This window comes from Phycodurus eques, chromosome 9 (assembly GCF_024500275.1).
Source record: "Phycodurus eques isolate BA_2022a chromosome 9, UOR_Pequ_1.1, whole genome shotgun sequence".
NCBI classification, from domain to species: domain Eukaryota; kingdom Metazoa; phylum Chordata; class Actinopteri; order Syngnathiformes; family Syngnathidae; genus Phycodurus; species Phycodurus eques.
In genome coordinates this window covers 18,809,427-18,830,770 of record NC_084533.1, presented here as the reverse complement: position 1 = coordinate 18,830,770, position 21,344 = coordinate 18,809,427, and the positions used below count along the sequence as shown (strand labels likewise).

General features: G+C 43.6%; 1 protein-coding gene across 1 annotated transcript in view; it reads left to right on the top strand.

The window, feature by feature from the left end:
* The window catches only part of tenm1 (teneurin transmembrane protein 1), a 228,295-nt gene that overhangs the window by 154,916 nt on the left and 52,035 nt on the right, over window positions 1–21,344 (top strand). The window contains 1 exon segment of the mRNA XM_061685196.1: window positions 1,946–2,178. Coding sequence (XP_061541180.1) covers window positions 1,946–2,178 — 233 coding nt within the window.

Genomic DNA, 21,344 nt, shown 5'->3' with positions numbered 1-21,344 from the left:
GTTCTGGTCCTCCCAAACATCTTCAATTTAAGGATTATGGAGGCCATTGTGCTCTTATGAACCTTAAGTGCAGCAGAAATTTTGTTGTAACCTTGGCCAGATCTGCCTTGCTACAATTCTGTCTCTGAGCTCTTCAGGCAGTTCCTTTGACCTCATGATTCTCATTTGCTCTGACATGCACTGTGAGCTGTAAAGTCTTATATAGACAGGGGTGTGGCTTTCCCATTAAAGTCCAATCAGTATAATCAAACACAGCTGGACTCCAATGAAGGTGTAGAACCATCTTAAGGATGATCAAAAGAGATGGACAGCACCCGAATTAAATATGAGTGTCACAGCAAAGGGTCTTAATACTTATGGATGCGTGGTATTTCAGTTTTTCTTTTTTAATAAAAGATTTCAACAATTCCGTTTTTTTTTCTGTCAATATGGGGTGCTGTGTGTACATTAATGAGGAAAACCATGAACTTAAATGATTTTAGCAAATGGCTGCAATACAACAAAGAGTGACAAATTTAAGGTGGTCTGAAACTTTCTGTACCCACTGTATGTTCAGTGTATTCCTGTGCAGTATGTATGACATTACCGTTGTCTTTCACAATACTCTATTGAAGCAGGTGCTTGATTGTGATTTGATTTCAAATAGAAATGGAAAACTATCCATCCATCCATTTTCTGAGCCGCTTATCCTCCCGGGAGTGCTGGAGCTAATCCCAGCCATCATCGGGCAGCAGGCGGGGTACACCCTGAACTGGTTGCCAGCCAATTGCAGGGCACATATATACAAACAACCATTCACACTCACATTCACACCTATGGGCAATTTAGAGTCTTCAATCAACCTACCACGCATGTTTTTGGGATGTGGGAGGAAACCGGTGTGCCCGGAGAAAACCCACGCAGGCACGGGTAGAACATGCAAACTCCACACAGGCAGGGTCGGGGATTGAACCCCAGACCTCAGAACTGTGAGGCTGACGCTCTAACTAGTCGCCCACCGTGCCGCCTAACAGAAAACTAAAACTTTCATAATTACTTTTATATAGGGGTTTCTCTAAATAGCCTTATTGGTTTATTGTATGTAAACCAAGAGGATGTGTATAAAGTAATATTGAAAATTGGCTTAAACTGATGCTACTGTGTAATTAAGTAGTGAACGCAAGTATGATCACCTACCTACTTCATTATAATGGGGTACAATTAAAGCCAATCTGTGACATACATTTAAGCCCATAATTCACACCCTCAGAATATAGCTGAATCCTTGTTTTGAAGTTAGTGAAACTAATGAATTTGCCTGCTCTTGGTTATACCTGTATGTCCTTTTTGTCACGAAAAGGCACACTTAAAGAAAGTCTACAATATCAGCTTAAAGCTATATTTCTTTTGGACAAATGTTCTTCTACTTGCGTGGTGGTCTTTCGTTGCACCGAATCATTCTCACCACAGCTGCCCCATCCGACCAGCCCACCCATGCTCAATGCTGACATACACCTCTGCAGAATGCACACTGCCGTGCCGAATGGATGACTCCCAACCAAAGTTACTCTTGTTCACAGGCTGCGTGGGGGGAGGCGGGGACTGCTGCTGAGCTTGCCAAGCTTTTACTGTAGATCTTCCGCTATGTGTGATTTGAATAATTGGACCTGATTCACATTATTTACTGTACACCATCCAAAGCACTATAATCAACAATGCATTTCGATATAGATTAATAATTTTGACAGCACAACCTTTTTTGTGAAAATGTAAAAATAAAATCATGAAAATATTAAATCTCATAAAACAGTATTATAGACTAGTCACTTTTAGGTATCTTTCCTCCATAAAAAATACACTACTAAAGAGAAAATGTACACAGGCCATGAATAATTGAGGTCTTAAATGTACTTGGTCAAAGTATTGCTTTTTCTAACTTTGTTCTCTGCTGATCTGTCCTCAATAGCACCAGCCCGGCACATAAATACTACTTAGCCATGGACCCAAAGGGAGAAGTTCTTTATGTGTCGGACACCAGCAGTCGCAGAGTGTACAGGGTAAGGAACCTCGGTCAGCCGAAAGATCCGTCACGCAACCTGGAGGTGATAGCCGGGACAGGGGAGCAGTGTTTGCCCTTTGACCAGAGCCACTGTGGAGAGGGCAGGAAGGCCACTGAAGCTGCACTCAATAACCCTCGAGGTAAGACCTTATCACTGAAAATGTTCTTATTAATTGTCTGGCACTGCCCATTGTTACCAAGGTTATTATTGTTGCACTGGACGGACAAATATACGCAATAATCAAGGTTACAGGTGTACAGTGTACAGCAAAATCTATTATCTGCAATTAACCCTTTCCTGAAGAACAATGGATGGCCACTGGGTAGTGTCTGGGGTCCAAATCTAGATCTTGTATTCGCATCTTGGTCAGTGAAGCTTACTAAAAACTACTAGAGCACCCAAAGAAAACCCACAAAAGTCCACACAATTTCATGCTTCACGTAGATAAAGTTTTGTGCAAGTTCAAGTTTGTTCTAGGTTGACTGTGAAAGCAATGTCCATAAAGGTGTGGTTGTCAGAGTTTGGTGTGGAAGAGCTCTAATGCCCCTAAAGACTCATGATCGCCATCCATGTTCTGTACTGGTTATCTTGTTGAGAGTTGCGGGGAGTTGGGGTCTATCGCAGCTGACTTGTGCAAAAGGCAGACTACACCCTCAAATGGTCATTAGTTAATCACAGGGCACCTACAGGGTACAGACAGACAACCATTCACAATTGAATACAGATAAAATTTTTTCATTTTATATTTTAACTAATAAAGTCCCAAAAACAAAATGCTTCTCACTTGCATTTGCAGCCGGCTTCTGAGTTGTATTCATATTTAGTAATAGTGTCACACTATAAGAGAGCAATGTTTTGTTTCATGATGGCCCTCATAAATGAACCCTAGTTACTTTTTAACTAAAGTGTAACCGCATTGCTGTGCATTTTCAATAGCTGACTGCAAAGACTTTATTGAGATGATTATTGTAACAAATTAGTGTAAAGATTACATCACAATTTGTAAATCATAGTGTGCTTTGCGAAGAACAATGTTGTATGGACGGTAATTATATTAACTCTAAGCTTTACACAAGTATTAATGTAATGGCTGGTTATGTTTTAATGACAACAATCTTTTACAGTAGTGATTATCTTCTTTGCATGTTCAATGGCACTTTGGATGGATGCTCTCATGCATATAGTAAAATGCATTACTGCGTTAAAAATCATACTGTGTGCTGCCAAAAGCATCAATTTGCATCCCTAGCAGTGTATCCTGTTTACTTGCGCTAAAATGGATTGAGGCATTCATCCTGTGGGTGCACATAATTTATATAACGTCAATAGTAGCACTGAAAATACTAATTTTATGATAAGAGCGTTACCGTGTGACTTATTAGCTGTGTTAAATGCTAGTGTGTGCTTTGTGGTACTGTGATTGCTCAAAAAAGCATCTGTCTTCTGCAAAGAGAAAAGTGTTTCAATTTTTCTTATGCGATACCATTGTATTTATTTTCAAAGTCACAGAGACCCGCAGTAGCAGGCTGAAAGAGCCAAATGCAGCTCCGGAGCCACGTGTTGCTGACCCCTGCTCAAGCCGAACCCTTTAGATTTGTACTACTGAGGATGTAGCACAGCTGAAACTTGCCAAAAAAAGTGGTACTATTCACGTTTGGTACATTCCGTGGATGGTGAGGCACTGACTTTTGTAGAGTTGATTTAAAAAATTAAAATAAAAAAAAAGACTATCTGCACACTTGTTGTTGTTTAGCTTGCTCCCTTAAAATAAATAATACATTAGTGGCAGAAATAGAAAGCGTGAGAGGATTCATACTCATCAAAAGAAATATAAATAACATATTCTGGTGTTTGTTGTTGTCTTTACCATTTATTATTATTATTATTTTATTGTCTTACTTTTACTTGCAAAGAGTTCATTCCCCTATCCATTTAGACTAAAGTCTCCTTGACTTTGTCGTGAAAATCTTCTTTTAATTTTAAGATAGTCCATGCTTCTCAATGGAGATTATCTCCAGTGTTTTGCATAAAAGCATTTAACAGTTTTGCCAAAATTAGACAAGCTTGACATTTCAATTTGAGCTTTAATTTAATTCCTTCTTATTGGCATCCGTATTAGAATTAGAGTATCAGCAGAACAAGAATCAACCCATGGGCTACGTGTCCCCTTCCTTGGGAGAGGTATTGGGTCCCTCATCGTGTGCATTTTAATGAAGATTTATGGCCCATAACTGAGACTAAATATGTATCAACACGTACATGAATATATTAACTTGACTTTGGAAAGACAGAACAGGTAATAAATGTCTAAACAAAAAAACGTGGTTGACACTGCAGCAGGCATGGACCTAAAGCCAGGTTGTGGGGGATTACATAACCTCAGATAAGACTCACTTTAAAATTCAATGATTTCGACAGTAAAAACAAAAATAAATAAATAACAACAATTTGAACTATTCCTAGATTTCATTTATTGTCCACATGAGTGGACAATTATTCATATTAATTAACAATAATCATGTATATTAGCGCTGCTGCTGGGGACTCCATTGTTCTGCTGGGGACTTCAATGCTCACTTGGGCAATGACAGTGATACAGGGAAGAGCGTGATTGGGAGGAACGGCCCGCCCGATCAGAACCCGAGCGGTTTTCTGTTATTGGACTTCTGTGCTCATCACGGATTGTCCATAACGAACACCATGTTCAAGCATAAGGGTGTCCACACGTGCACTTGGCACCAGGACACCCTAGGTCGCAGTTCGATGATCTACTTTGTGGACGTGTCATCGGACTTGCGACCGCATGTCTTGGACACTCGGGTGAAGAGAGTGGCGGAGCTGTCAACTGATCACCACCTGGTGGTGAGTTGGCTCCAATGGTGGGGGAAGATGCCAGTCCGACCTGGCAGCCCCAAACATATTGTGAGGGTCTGCTGGGAACGTCTGGCTGAATCCCCTGTCAGAAGGAGTTTCAACTGCCACCTCCGACAGAACTTTGCTCATGTTCTGGGGGTGGCGGGGGACATTGAGTCCGAGTGGACCATGTTCTGCGCCTCCATTGCTGAGGTGGCCGACCGGAGCTCTGGCCGTAAGGTAGTCGGTACCTGTCGTGGCGGCAATCCCCGAACCCGTTGGTGGTCACCAACGGTGAGGGACGCCGTCAAGCTGAAGAAGGAGTCCTCGGAGGCCTTTTTGGCCTGTGGGACTCCTGAGTCAGCTGATGGGTACCGGCTGTCCAAGCAGAATGTGGCTTTGGTGGTCACTGAAGCAAAAACTCTGGCATGGGAGGAGTTCGGTGAGGCCATGGAAAAAGACTTCCGGACGGCTTCGAGGAAATTCTGATCCACCATCCGGCATCTCAGGAGGGAAAAGCAGTACATCACCAACACTGTGTATAGTGGGGATGGGTTGCTGCTAACCTCGACTCGGGACGTTGTGAGTCGGTGGGGAGAATACTTCGAAGACTTCCTCAACTCCACCGACACGCCTTCCCATGAGGAAGCAGAGTCCGGGTTCTCTGAGGCGGGCTCTCCTATCTCTGGGATTGAGGTCACCGAGGTGGTTAAAAAGCTCCTTGATGGCAAGGCCAAGGGGGTGGATGAGATTCGCCCGGAGTTCCTCTGGATGTTGTGAGGTTGTCCTGGTTGACACGCCTCTGCAACGTCGTGTGGACATCGGGGACAGTGCCTCTGGATTGGCATAGTGGCGTTCGACCCATGTCCCTCGGGGAGTCCTGTGGGCGGTGCTTCGGGAGTATGGGGTACCGAACCCCCTGATAAGGGCTGTTCGGTCCCTGTACGACCGGTGTCAGGGCTTGGTCCGCATTGTCGGCAGTAAGTCGGACTCGTTTCCAGTGAGGGTGGGACTCCACCAAGGCTGCCCTTTGTCACCAATTCTGTTCATAACTTTTATCGACAGAATTTCTAGGCGCAGCCGAGGCGTGGAGGGGATCCGGTTTGGTGGCCTCAGAATTGCATCTTTGTGTGTGAAGTGCCTGGGATGAGAATCAGCATCTCCAAATCTGAGACCATGGTCCTCAGTCGGAAAAGGCTGGCATGCCCTCTCCAGGTCGGGGATGAGATCCTGCCCCAAGTGGAGGAGTTCAAGTATCTTGGGGTCTTGCGGACTTTGTATCGGTCCGTTGTGGTAAGGAAGGAGCTAAGCCGAAAGGCGAAGCTCTTGATTTACCGGTCAATCTACGTTCCTACCCTCACCTATGGTCACGAGTTGTGGATCGTGACCGAAATAACAAGATCCCGGATAGAAGCGGCCGAAATGAGTTTCCTCCGCAGGGTGTCCAGGCTCTCCCTTAGAGATAGGGTGAGAAGCTCGGTCATCCGGGAGGGGCTCAGAGTAGAGCCGCTGCACCTCCACATCGAGAGGAGCCAGATGAGGTGGGTGGGGCATCTGATTCGGATGCCTCCCGGACGCCTCCCTGGTGAGTTGTTCCGAGCACGTCCCACCGGGAGGAGACACCGGGGACGACCAAGGACACGCTGGAGAAACTACGTTTCTCGGCTGGCCTTGGAACGCCTCGGGATCCCCTCGGAAGAGCTAAAGGAAGTGGCTGGGGAGAGGGAAGTCTGGGCGTCCCTGCTGAAGCTACTGCCCCCGTGACCCGACCTCGCATAAGCGGTAGAAAATGGATGGATGGATAATCATGTATATTGTTCACCCACATTCCCGAGACACCGCACATCCGTGGTTTCTGCACTATGCAACACCGAAAACATTGCGGATTGCTGCAAACTGTACCTTTGGATGTAGAGAGGTGCTAATGACAACATGCACCTCTACCCCACCAACCTTTACTCACATTTTCAACATTTTTCTTATTTTTGATCCTAAAAGATTAGATTCTGAGGCAACAGGGAGAAATAATCAACATTGCACGTGCTGAGTTTTTGAAATTAAAATTAAATGTATGACACTTGAGTGGAAGCAAGGTCTCATTTTGCAAGAAAAGCATCTATAAATGTGGGTAAGGTTCATCATCATCATCAAAAGCCTACTAATTTAGCTCATTACCTCTTTACTTCGTTCGTACTGAACTAATGTGGATATATCGCAGAAAATAAGCCCAAAATGTTTGTGCTAGTTAAGACTGAATGACTTCTGTGACTGGTCTACTTCTGAGTTTGAAAATATAATGTACTTTAGTTTTCTCATTTTGCCCTAGGGTAGAACAACCTTTGCAGGATAGGATTGACAAGCTGAGGAAACACAATCATAATCAGGTCATTATCCACCAACTATCATACGAGAGCAGGGTCCAAACATAACTAACCTGGGCCATTGGGGCTGTGCTTTTTAGGAAAGCGGATGCTTTCCTAAAAATTAGGAAATGCTGCCAGGAAGAAATAATCGCTGTCCTCCTCAGTCACACCAACACACTCGGCCAACTTTTGGTCCCCGTATGGTACCGGAGATTGAGGCACATCCCTGTCAGCCATCCTCCTACATGGTCTCCTTTGTCAGTCACTCTCAGTTTGTGCATGCCATGCAGATTGACAGAGACAGACAACCAGTTGATGTATTGCACAATAAATAAAGTCCTCTGTACTTCAAAAGTCGCAGGTTCTCAAAGTATGCTTTATAGTTTGATAATCACTGAGTTTTAGGTCGGCAGACTTATGGGAGAGAATAAGATGTGATAAAAGATTGGAGCAGATTCCTTCTACCATTTGACAGCTGATTAGAAACCTATTATGCTCATTATATGTGCTTGGTGTTGAACATTCTGCTTTCATTCCTTTATGCAGCAATAGAAAATTGCCTCCTTTTCCCTCCTGGTCAGGTATTTTATACTCTTTGGCTCGTTGCGCTTCACGGAGTCTTGTGTGGCCGTCGCATTCTAACCAGTTTAGAAAGGCTCTGGAGGTTTCTACCCGAAGCTTCCTGGTACCTAGTCATCCATCTGCCACAGCCCACGCTCACGCTCCTCTTTACTTCAGCCTCTTGCCAATGGTAATAAGTGTTAGACTTCACTGAGAAATATCTGTCCATTTCATTTTCATTATTATATATTTTTTTTTTGAAGATGTCTGTTTGTGATTCTCTGGCATTGATCTTATCTTGTGTGCTCTGGTGTGCTTTTCTCCAAATTAGCCTTTTCCTCTCTTTTTCTGCTCTTTCAAACCGTTTGCATGTGTCATGAGTGGATCATCCATGTGCCGTGGTGTTGACATACAGTAGCTGCAATACAATTGCTGTGAAACGTAGGACGACATTGCAAGCAGTTGTTACGGTAATCCATAATTTGGATTTTAAGACAACAAGGCTGCAGCCCAATTGAGCACACTGCTGCTGTGCAAATTTATAGCATAAAATGCACAGATTATCTTGTGTCCTTCAAACACTCACTTGTAAATACAAAATCAGCAGCATTGTTTAGCGTTGGCTCCACGTGCCTCCGCTGTCAATTAGCTCAACAAATAAAAGTCCTTGCTCCATTTAAGATGGATCCCATGTCTGACATGAAAGAGACACAATTCCCTTGAGATGCAACAGCCGTGGCCCACATTTTTGCTCTCTTTCAGTTCACAACACGAGAGGGTGATTAATTTGTAGTGAATAAGAGCTGTGTACATGTAAAATTAACCACATCTGTGTTTAATGTAGACCAGTGATTCACAACCTGTTAACACATTTATGTGCCATGATCCAATTTCAGGCGGCACGGTGGACGACTGGTTAGAGCGTCAGCCTCACAGTTCTGAGGACCCGGGTTCAATCCCCAGCCCCGCCTGTGTGGAGTTTGCATGTTCTCCCCGTGCCTGCGTGGGTTTTCTCCGGGCACTCCGGTTTCCTCCCACATCCCAAAAACATGCATTAATTGAAGACTCTAAATTGCCTGTAGGTGTGACTCTGAATGCGAATGGTTGTTTGTTTGTTTGTGCCCTGCGATTGGCTGGCATCCAGTTCAGGGTGTACCCCGCCTCCTGCCCGATGATAGCTGGGATAGGCTCCAGCACGCCCGCGACCCTAGTGAGGAGAAGCGGCTCAGAAAATGGATGGATGGATGGATGGTCTAAAGATTCTTACAAATAATGTATCTTTAACTATCTATGCCAGTGACGTATAGTGACAGGAAAAACAATTTAATACTCTTCCACTAGATGCGAAAGGTACATAATTAACCCATGTCATCTTTTTGTGACATTTTCATTTGGTGGTGTGCAGTGAGACCTTATTGGCTCAATAAAAGTTGGAAAACACTAATGTAGACTTTGACAAAAACAAAGAATTGATGTACATTTTGATTTAATTTTTTACAGAATTAGTGTTAACAGTTTTATGTTCACAACTTGTTGGGTAAGGTCATTTTCTGTTCCATCAAGGCCAATGAAGGCATGGCAAGAGCCTTGACTTCAACCCAACAACAAGTGTGCAAGCCAGGCCCTCTTGTCTGAATTCTGTGACCTCTGTACCGCATAAATTGTCTTCTAAATCAACTGACAAAATAAGGCAGCCACTCTGTGTGTGTGTGCGTGTGTGTATCTGCGTGTGTATCTGCGTGGTATTGCAACTGCAGTGTCAGTCGCTCCCACTGACCCACAGGGGGCAGACTAATGCCCTTATCAGAGGCTGACAAGCTGCCTCCACATTCTCCCTGTTGTCACTTCGCCCCTTTTCTCCTCCGATGCTTTCTTTGTGTCTTCTTTCTCTGAATCTTGCTTTTCTTTAAATATACAAACACCGGGCCTCATTTCTCCCAGATCTGCAGCTGCTAGGCATCTAGAGTAAAGATACTGAATATGTACTGAAAGAAGTGCTCATGGTTATGATCATGTTCATTAGAAAGGGAGTTTAACAAAACAAAGAAGAAATAAATACAAGTTGTGATAAATATGGCCAAGGTTTTGTCAGCCAAAAACCTCACACCACAGCAGCCAGGCTTCATGCTGTTCAGTATCTACCGTGTCTGGGGCTTGAGATATACTGTAAGCAGCTTAGTTGAATGTGTAACCTCACGCATTGAATAATCGGAACCTGGATCAAATATTTGATGCCACTTGAAAGTGTATGCACCACTATCAAACGCCAGGGTGCTGGTACACAGGAGCGAACACATGCAATTGGAGACATTCATGATGGTTCCTCTGTGCAAGTGCAACACAAAGCATTTCAGTCTTATATTTTCCAAATCTGCCCCTCTCCAAAATTTATTTTTGGGTCGCTGCAGAGAAGCTAAAACATGCCCTATGGCTATGTTGACTCTATAGCAGCTGCTTGCTATAATGTGATATGTATATGCTTATACCATTGTTATTATACTGTTAGAGTTTAGTGTGGTGACTGTCTCACACGCCAGAGAAAGCTAGAGGGAGTGGGTGAGTGAATTTGATTAATAGAGTGAAAGGGAAGAAATAAAGGAGCTTAAATGCAATGAAGAATAGAAATGATGTGAAGTCTATGGTGAATGGAAAAAGTGAATGGAGTAGATTAAGAGAGAGATTCATTGGTTTATAGTGAAATTGTGCAGCATGCAGCAGCCCCAAATCTCATCTGCATATTAAAATGGCCTTCTGGCGGCCTTCATTGGGTCAGCTATCATTGTTGTTGTTCCTTTCAAGAGAGCGCTGCATTGCAAAACAAGTGCATCTGATCAACCTCACTGTATTTTTTAGCTCTGGGGTTTTCTTTGCGTAAGAAACAACCTCACTGTATTTGATTTCACATTGACCGAGCTTTTGCCATTGCCCCCAGAAATTTTTGCATTAATGATGCATTCATTAATTAATCACACAGTTAAGGAAAACAGCAGCATACCTTTCGATAATAATGACACCATTAGGTCATACTAGTTATATACTGCAGGTTTTGTTTTTGTTGTTGTTTTTAATTAAAATGAGTGTTATTTCATGAAACAGACTTACATCTCTGAGCAGCCACAACAGGAAGTATTGCCCAAGACGTGTTTTTCACAAAATTAATGTCGAGAATATGAAGAATCGGCAAGTGGGAAATCCAAAAGGCCAAGCAAACAGTGTCCAGCCAAGCCCTCTGCACAAAGATATATTGAGGACCTGTCAAGTCAGGTGCGGGTTTTGCATGACAGGAAAAGAACTGCAGGGATGTGGTCCATATTGTGTTTATATATTTATTGCTGAATTTGTCTCAGTAGAGACTGTGCAATGGCTGATATGAACATTTCTGACAGAAGTGGCGGAATATTAAAGCGATTCACTCACTCCATAAAAACACACTATACACCTTTTAAGTGTGGTGCATTGTGATCCCTGAGCAAGAAGGTTTCTGTGAATAGTCCATGCGCTGTCACTTTGGAGCACATGTTCTCAATGGGAATTTCCAAATGACCTTCAGCAAGTTAGCCATAAGAGAATCAAGGAGGTATTTCATTCCATCATGCAGGTCATGTGTCGTTGATTTTTGAATGTTAATGGTGTTCATGCAAATACAAAATTGGATGTGCACTAACCTTGATACATTCACCAATTCATTAACCTGAAAAAGTCTTCACATGGTCCACTTGGTCAATAAACCAGCATGACCGATCATGAATCTTTCTATTGACTGTGGTTGTTCACACTGTATATGCAATGACATGTCTGTGAGAAAAATGTATTTGTTGTTTAGATATTTTATGACAAATTGAATTTGTTACAGTCACTGACAGTGTAGTGGTTTACTTGCCTGACTTCCATTCAGGCCGTTTTGTTTCATTTCCTACACTGAAAGTGTGGAAGTGAATGGCTGTCTTTCCCATTACGTACCCTGCAATTGACTTGCAACTAGTCCGTTGATGTAGTGTGAAGTTAATTGGGATAGACTCCAATTTCCCTCAATCATGAACAGGATAAGTGGTATGCAAAATGTAATGGATCAATATTTAGTCAGAAGGCACTACAATTTGTCAGGTTTGGGTTTGGAGGCAAGAAAGTGGAAGACCCAATTGTAGGGAAGGAGGGAGGCAAGGCGGGAGTGCCGTAATCTCAAAAAACAATTTATTTACAAAACCCCCCAAAAAAGGCAACCAAAGATCATTGAGGAAAAAAAGCAAAATTAACAAAGTCCAAAATCTAAACACAAAGTAACAAAGAACTAACCACTCAAGAAACATGACAGGACTAAGAAGACATGGCAACAGATGACAATTGACCAATGACAAATGACAATGCAGCAACATAGACTGAAAGAAAGCCGGGAACTAAATACAAACAAATTGACGAGACAATGAGGAACACCTGGACAAGACACAAGTGGTTGGAGGGAGCTGATTGGTTGACACAAGGTAGAGGGTTGACGAGAACAGGTGGACACAATAACCAAACAAGCACACAAGCCCTGAACAACATGGGACACAGGAAACATGAAACAAACCTCAATAGAATCTAAACTAAAACACAGACCATGACACTATTTCGGCTCGTCAGCTTTTCAACTGCAGATACCGTACTTAAAGTATACTGTATGTATCGGTATAAAAGCATTTTCTATTATCAAAGTATGCACTTCTTTGCACTCAGAGTTAGAATAATTTCACTTTCAACCCTTTAACTTTACGTATTCAAGAGCTCCATACTGACAGCTACTTTGTAGCTAGACTAAGGCAGTGAGAGTTTCCAAAAGCACACTGTGTGTCTAATGAAGCCCACAGTCAATACGCGATGGCTGTAGGCCAGTGGCTGATGAATCAGTTGCATCAAAGGTGTTACGTTAGTGCCACTCCACTTTCTGTGACTGGCAGTCTCCAGGTTTTAAGTCCCTCGACTTGACACCACTCCTCCCCCTGACAGGACAGTTAGTTAGTTAGGGGAGTCTTGTTAAAGCAATGTCAGTTTGACAATGTCGGCATGATCATGGGGAATGTGACACGTGTCCCTTTAACTATGTGAGATGGCCAGTGCTGGCAGCTGGCCCGTCAACCTCCATTGGGAGCCTGGCAAGTTGACAGGAGGAGGGGAGCTTTGCCGATGTGGCAGGAAATAAATTACATTTTCTCGAGGTGGGTGCCCCACACAACCACCCATTCTCACACACACACACACACACACACAAAACAGTAGGCGGGTGATGCTGTGATCAAGGCGATAGCGAACTTGTGCACATACAGGTCGGAAGCTATCTTGTTCCTTAAACACACTGACAGAACGATGAATAAGTAGCGTAATGGCGGCAGACAAGGTTTACTTGGAAGTCCAGTTTCACCTGCTTGAGCTGGGCGAGGGGGCTGGTATGGATAATGTAGGTAACTTTGTATTGAGGTCAAATGTTGTGACAGGAATGGGTCGAAAGGGACAGTAAATGTCACTTGGGTGCCATTATCACTCTTAGAACCGAGAAGCTCTCTCTCACCTTCACTGTCTAAATCTGGTCACGATCTTAAATGGCCGCAGAGAAAGCTTTTCTCGTTGCCTCTGACTCTTAGTAGAAAAACTTTTTTTGTTTGTTTTTTTTGTCAGAAAAAGCTATTTAAAATCAGTTGGCATTTTTAGTCCACCTTTTTAGTTATGAAAACATGTTTCCCCAATCTGATGATTGCCTCTCCTCCTTGCAGAGCATCTCTTCTTGAGATGGTGTGTTTGGTAAGAGCCTCTTTTGTGAGACCTCCCTGTGTTTGTTTGATGTTGCAAACAGTGCGACATAATCTGCAGACACTCTGCACTGATTCAACCACCTCAGCTTTTCATGGAGCATTCTATAGTTCAAAGCATTTCAATTGCTTTTATAATTGAGTTTGTCTGCTGCCTTTGTGATTGCTGAATCTCTTTTTTATTGTTATGAAAGAAGGGAATTACCGCCAAGGCGTGCATTTCACACACACAAAAATATTTACTAAAAATGTGTGCAATTATTTCAAAATCCCCCCTCATTTGTGGTGTCACCATGCATATCTGTATCTCTTTAGTACATTATCATTAAAAATGGCTGCTTTCAATAATTAATTAATGCAGGTTAATTTGTTGACAAACTTATAGTGGTTGATAATTAGACAAGCTACATTCTTGGATTCAGACTTAATTACAAAGCCAGTGTCTGTTCTGAGGAGCTTTGATGAATAGTTAATGAGAAGAAGCATGAATTATGATTTCTCTCCAAAGACCCACCAAAGATAAACAGCAATCCATGTGGTGAACATCTATTGATTGGTGGAAAAAAATGTTGACTGGGAAAATTAAGAGCCATTAGCAACAACACTTGCTTTACCGTGCTGTGGTTCAGCAATGTGCAAGTAATTGTTGTTAACATTGTACTGGATCAGTTAATGTGATTTGCTGCTGCATGGTTAAATTGTTAATTCTACATGTCATACTGTATGAGTTTGGAAGTAGTCACAAGAACATGCACACAGATGAGTACGGTGCATGGCTTCATCTTACACCTTGAAATACTGTGTTAAAGTAAATGCAGTAGAGTTGCAACAGTGAAACAGTATGCATATATGATAGATCAGACGGATCATCTTGCACGCTCACATAGTAACTGCTTTGACTAAGCATGGGCATAATAAACCATGAATGAATATATAATATCTAATTATAATAATGTAATAATATAACTGATCATAAAAACGTCTATTACTTTTGTGTGATTGCTGAGTCATTGCGTCTTGCAACAATCGAGGCAAAATTGAGTGCACTATTTGTCTGCCACCAGCAGAAACGCTGATAAATAAGTCGCAACTCGTTTGTCATCTAAAGAACAACAACATTTTGTCTGCTATAGACATAATAAATAATCAAAACAAGATGCAGTACAGAAGGTAGACAGACAATAAGCTTATTGTTTGCGCAAAAGGAAGTGGCGCAGGTGGTAGTATCCATCAGAATCAGAATCATCTTTATTTGCCATGTATGTCCAAAAAACACACAAGGAATTTGTCTCCGGTAGTTGGAGCCGCTCTAGTACGACAACAGACAGTCAATTGACAGAGAACACTGTTGAGACATAGAGTAAAACAGTCACTGAGCAATAAAGGGTTGCTAGTTATCTGGTAATGCCGGTACAATTATTATGTTGTGCAACAATTTTGCAAAAAGATGCAGAGTCCTCGAGGACTTGGAGCAGTTCAAATGACTAATCTCGCAATAGTCCGGTGCAATGACCATTGTGCAAAGGGCGCCGAGACTTCAAGGAGTGTATGCAGTTTAAAGTGACGAGTCGTGCGACAATCTAGGACAATGTTGATTGTGCAAATGTTGCAGATACTCCTCAATCAGTGTGCAAATGGGGCAGATGCTACTCTGGCATGAGTGGCCAGTATTTGTCAACAACAGATGCAAATAGTGCAGCGTGGCGAGACTACTACAGTGAGTGCACGAGTAGTATATCATTGGCCCGACAGAAATGTGACAACAAACTCAGACAAAATAAATTGGCAGCATGTTGCAATGGAATTGTAATTTAGCTGTTTAAGAAGTTGATTGCAAGAGGGAAGAAGCTGTTGGAATGTCTGCTAGTTCTATTTTGCATTGATCGGTAGCGCCTACCTGAGGGAAGGAGTCGGTGACCGGGATGTGGAGGGTCTGAGAGTATTTTGCACGCTCTTGTCTTAGTTCTGTCAGCGTGCAAGTCCTCAAGGGTGGGTAGGGGGGTACCGACAATCCTTTCAGCAGTTTCGATTGTGCGTTGCAGCCGGAGTTTGTCCTTTTTTGTAGCAGCACCAAACCAGACTGTGATGGAAGAACACAGGACTTATTCGATGACTGGTGTGTAGAACTGCCTCAGCAGCTCCCGTGGCAGGCCATGCTTTCTCAGAAGCCGCAGGAAGTACATCCTCTGCTGGGCCTTTTTGAGGACGGAGTTGATGTTGATCGCCTACTTCAGGTCCTGAGGGACTGTAATTCCCAGGAACTTGAAGGTCTTAACGGTTGACACAAGGCAGCTGGACAACGTGAGGGGCAGCTGTGGCGAAGGATGCCTCCTGAAGTCCACGATCATCTCTACATTCTTGAGCGTGTTCAGCTCCAGGTTGTGTCAGCCGCACCACAGCTCCAGTCGCTCCACTTCCTGTCGATATGCAGACTCGTCATCGTCCTTGATGAGGCCGATGACGGTGGTGTCATCTGCAAACTTCAGGAGCTTGACAGTCGGGTTCGCTGAGGTGCAGTCGTTCGTGTAGAGAGAGAAGAGCAGCGGAGAGAGGACACAACCTTGGGGCGCCCCAGTGCTGATGCTGCGTGTGGATGAGGTGGTCTCTCTCAGCCTCACCTGCTGTGTCCTGCCCGTCAGGAAGCTGTAAATCCAGTGGCAGATGGCAGGCGAGACGCTGAGCTGGAGAAGCTTGGAGGAAAGGAGTTCAGGGATGATGGTGTTGAACGCTGAGCTGAAGTCCACGAATAGGATCCTCGCGTAGGTCCCTGCACTGTCGAGGTGATCTAGAATGAAGTGCAGTCCCATGTTGGCAGCATCATCCGCAGACCTGTTTGCTCGGTAGGCAAACTGCAGGGGGTCCAGCAGGGGACCTGTGACGCTCTTGAGGTGGTCCAGCACGAGACGGTCAAAGGACTTCATGACCACAGATGTCAGGGCGACAGGCCTCTAGTCACTCAGACCTGAGATTGTAGCTTTCTTGGGGACTGGGATGATGGTGGAGCGTTTGAAACAGAATGGTACTTGGCGCAGTTCCAGAGATCTATTGAATATCTGTGTGAAGGCTGGAGCGAGCTGGTCCGCGCAGACTTTGAGGCAGGATGGGGACACAAGGTCCGGGCCTGCCGCTTTGTTAATCTTTTGTTGTTTGAAGATGCGTCTCACATCCTGTTCGTGGATTGTCAACGCAGAAGTCAGGGTTGTGATTGTGGTCGGTAGTGCGGCTGGGTGGGTGTGTGGTGTGAAAGTGTCCTTTTCAAATCTGCAGTAGAAGGTATTCAAGTCGTTGGCTAGTGTGCTATTGTTCACAGCTTGGGAGGGTCGTCCCTTGTAATTGGTCAGCGATTGTAATGCATGCAAGACTGATTTAGAGTCGTTAACGCTAAACTGTTTTTCCAACTTTGCTGCATATTTCCTCTTTGGAATGTTAATTTCTTTCGTCAGCAGGTTTCTAGCTCGTTTATACAGGGCCCTGTCCCTGCTTTGATATGCGTCCTCCTGAGCTTGGCAAAGTTGCTTAAGTTTGGCAGTGAACCACGGCTTGTTGTTATTGAATGTGCGAAATGACTTTGTTGGTACACAAACCTCTTCACAGAAACTGATATAGGATGTGACACTGTCCGTATATTCATTCAGGCTGCCAGCTGTATTTTTAAAGACACTCCAGTCTGCGCAGTCTAAACAGCTTTGAAGTTCCATCTTTGCTTCATTGGTCCACTTTTTCACTGTTTTCACTGTAGGCTTCGCGCATTTATGTTCTTGCCTGTATGTTGGTATTAAATGAATTAAGCAGTGATCAGACGAGCCCAGGGCTGTACAAGATTTGGCATGGTATGCGTTATTTAGCGTAGTACAGCAGTGGTCTAAAATTTTATTGTCCCTCGTGGGACAGTTGATGTGCTGCTTGTATTTAGGGAGTTCATGGTTGAGTTTACCTTTGTTAAAGTCCCCGAGAATAATTAGGGGTGAGTCCGGGTCTTTTTTTTTCAATTTCGTTTACTTGTTCGGCGAGTATTAGCAGTGCGGCGTTCGTGTTAGCTTGAGGTGGAATGTAGACACCAGCCAGAATGAATGATGCAAACTTGCGAGGCGAGTAGAATGGCTTACAATTCAAAAACAGCGACTCAAATGCGGGCTACAGTGTGTGCTGAGCTCCGTGACGTCCGTACACCATTTTTCGTTGATATAGAAGCATATCCCTCCGCCTTTTGTTTTCCGCGATGATTCCATGTCACGGTCTGCCCTGTGAAGATGGAAGCCGGGAAACATGACGGCGCCATCGGCTACAGCGTCACAAAGCCAAGTCTCCTTAAAGCACATGGCGGCGGAACGTCCGAAGTCTTTACTGGTCTTTATCAGAAGATGAAGCTCGTCCATTTTGTTGGGTAGGAAGCGTAGATTCGCGAGGTGGATGACGCCAGTCTGTATCCTCTCTTGCGGAGTTTCACCTGGATGCTGGCTCGCTACCCTCTGTGGCGTCGCTTCCGCCTCCATGCGCCTAAGACCGCGGTCGGTGCTCCGGTGAGTAACTCAGGGAAAAAACTGAGCTGATTTGCGAAAGTTGGTGAAAGAAAGTCCGGTGTAGCCTCCTTCATGCTTAGGAAGTCTCCCCTTGTGTAAGTGAGTCATGTAATGTCTCCAAAGACGAACGAAAAACACAAAAACATAAACAATACTAGAGCGCGCATAACTGAGGCGACCACACAGGTCGTCCCCATCTTGCAGTTGTCAGAACAGTACAGTACTTGCAGTACAGAAGGTAGACAGGCAATAAGCTTATTGTTTGCGCAAAATGAAGTGGCGCAGGTGGTAGTGTCCATCTGTCTACATTCACTTGTCAGTCACAATTTGTACAGAGGTACCGTGAGCCATTATTAACAATAGCTAGCATCATTTTGATGCTGTAATATTTCAATCCATGTAATTAACACCCACTGAGGAGAGGGATATGGGAAGGCGGGCAGAATGACAAACCATTGCAGTGGCGGCACGGCACTGTGCAATTGTAGTGCACATGCTGTTTCACAATGTTGTGAAATGTTGCAAAGGCAAAAATATATATACAGTAGTTGCAATTATGGGCCAAAAAGATGTATCATTTTCAATTTTGTGTTATGTTACTGCTGCCTGAAATCTGTGGTAGTCATGTGAAGATAAGCTAAGAAATTTGATTTTTAGGGTGATACAGTGGCAGCTGAATTTTAGAAGAGTAGCACTTTCCTGAAATTAACAGTTGCAATAGAAAGGTGACACTGTATAATAAACAACAATAGTTTTCACAATGTTCCACAATTTGTATACAAAGTAAAGACAAGAGCTGTCTGCAGCCAGGACCTGCCATCAGCCAAGTACATTTTCATGCATTATAAGAACTATTGGACTATGCTGAACCATCTATGATTGGCCCTTTTGTGTGCTGGAGGCTGCGGCTCAGAACTTGGTCGTGAATGTAGGGGGCAACCCTAAGCCAGTGGCTGTACACTGGTTTAAGACTGCGCATTTGGATATAGGAGCACCGTTTCAGCTGGCCCAACCCCCTCCCCGAGGTCACCCTCCTGGCTCAGCCTCCAGACCTGCCTGTGATTTCCCCAGACCCTGTGTCTTTCCTGGACGGAAGCATGGCCATTGTGGCTGACAAATCCGTCACGCACTGCGTTGACTATTTGTTGTTAAGTTTTCTGTGTCGAGCAGCTGTTCTATTTCACTCTTTTGGCCTCGGTGAATTTCGAGGGGGTCCTGTGTAGTGACTAACAATAGTGACTTTGTATATGTTATATGTCGTGTATACAGTATATGGTTTGTCTTATCATTGCAGTCTTTCCTTTTAGTTAGCATATAATAACTCTCCCATAACCTTTGTTGTATTTAGGGATTTTTTTTTTTATTTAAACGTTCCCAAATGTACAAGTTGCACAAAGCTGTAAAGTTGTCTCTTTTACCCCTCAAAGTTTACCAGTTAGCAAGTAACAAACTGCAACAAGCAACTCTTCCTTGTGCAACCCTGAGCACTAATTGTAGCTCAAAGGCGCATTAGCACCACGTAGCATAGTGGAGGAAGAAATAGTTAAAGAGTATGAGTCCCAGAAATCATATCAGGGTGGCTTTGTAGAGCTTGAGTGTGCATGTAAGCCAGATGGATTAAACTTCAGGTATAAATTTATCTCTCCTTCATTCTTAGATCCTGGTACTAGACCTCCTTTGTTATTATGTTCCACGTGATTTGTAGCATTGTTTTTGTGTGTTTGCTGCTTTTCTGTGAATTTGAGATGGCAAAAAGTAGAAGGGAAATATCACTGGTGACACCATGAACCCTGCTGTTTTTAAAGTGTACTCAGTATTCACCACACACAGACACCACATCTTGATTTTACTAAATGCTATAAGAGCTGTCTAATATTACTGCATTATAAAATATATTTAATGTACAACATATTTTAAACTGTAATTACTGTAACCTTTCTTCATTCATCTCATTTCTCACCATTCACACTTTGACTCTCCCAGTAATCTCCTGTGGCTCCATCTTTGCAAATAGCTATAATCAACACTGATGTCTTACTAAAACACCTCTCTATGGCATTCATCAGATTAGATTGTATTGCCATGCCACAGGGGGAGTTACAGCAGCTATTCCTTTGACAATGACTTTGAAAAAATGAAATGTTTTGATTGAGAGTGGTTGGCTCATATTGCTTAATTGAAGGTATTTTTTGTCACGTCCTTTTGTCTCACGGCTATCCCTGCCTCCTCTTTTGAAGCATCCTCTCGCTTTAACATGGCTGCATTTCCCTGTTTTACCAAGGTCAGTGCAACTCATCCTGATCTGCTTTTCTTTGAGGATACAATCCAATTCAACATTTTCGACAAATTTCTATCTTCCTCTTAGGCTGACATATTTCTCAATTATTCCTGCTGAAAGCCTCTAAACATCAGTATTAGGTCTGCCGGTGAAGAGGTGGCAAATATTTTTATGTCTTGTGATAATCCATTGGGGCGGCACGGTTAGAGTGTCAGCCTCACAGTTCTGAGGACCCGGGTTCAATCCCCGGTCCCGCCTGTGTGGAGTTTGCATGTTCTCCCCGTGCCTGCGTGGGTTTTCTCCGGGCACTCCGGTTTCCTCCCACATCCCAAAAACATGCATTAATTGAGGACTCTAAATTGCCCCTAGGTGTGACTTTGAGTGCGACTGGTTGTTTGTTTGTATGTGCCCTGCGATTGGCTGGCAACCAGTTCAGGGTGTACCCCGCATCCTGCCCGATGACAGCTGGGATAGGCTCCAGCACGCCCGCGACCCTAGTGAGGAGAAGCGGCTCAGAAAATGGATGGATGGATGGATAATCCATTGGCTGTACGGAGGGCCTATAAATTCCCTTTACACAACTTTATCCACTATAGAAGGAAATCATCCTATATGGACTAATCTGTGGCAGTTTTAATAATCACTGTCTCAGCATATCAGACAAATTAGCTTCAAGACTTATGTGCATAAAGACACAGAAATAATGGTCATTGGTGATTGAATTTATTCTTGATTAAAGATTGTCATTACTTGTTGTCCAGGTGTATCAAAAGATGCGCACAAAGACGAGAGGGAATTTATTGTATCCCATCGGTGCAAGCAAAAGTTATATGCAGGGACAGTCAGGAAGGAAGGGACTGAGATACTGACACAGTCCTGGCCTCCTTGTCATGTCCTTGTGCAGGATTAATGAGCTCTAAGCAGAAGTGCTGTAGAGAGGAATGTGGGGC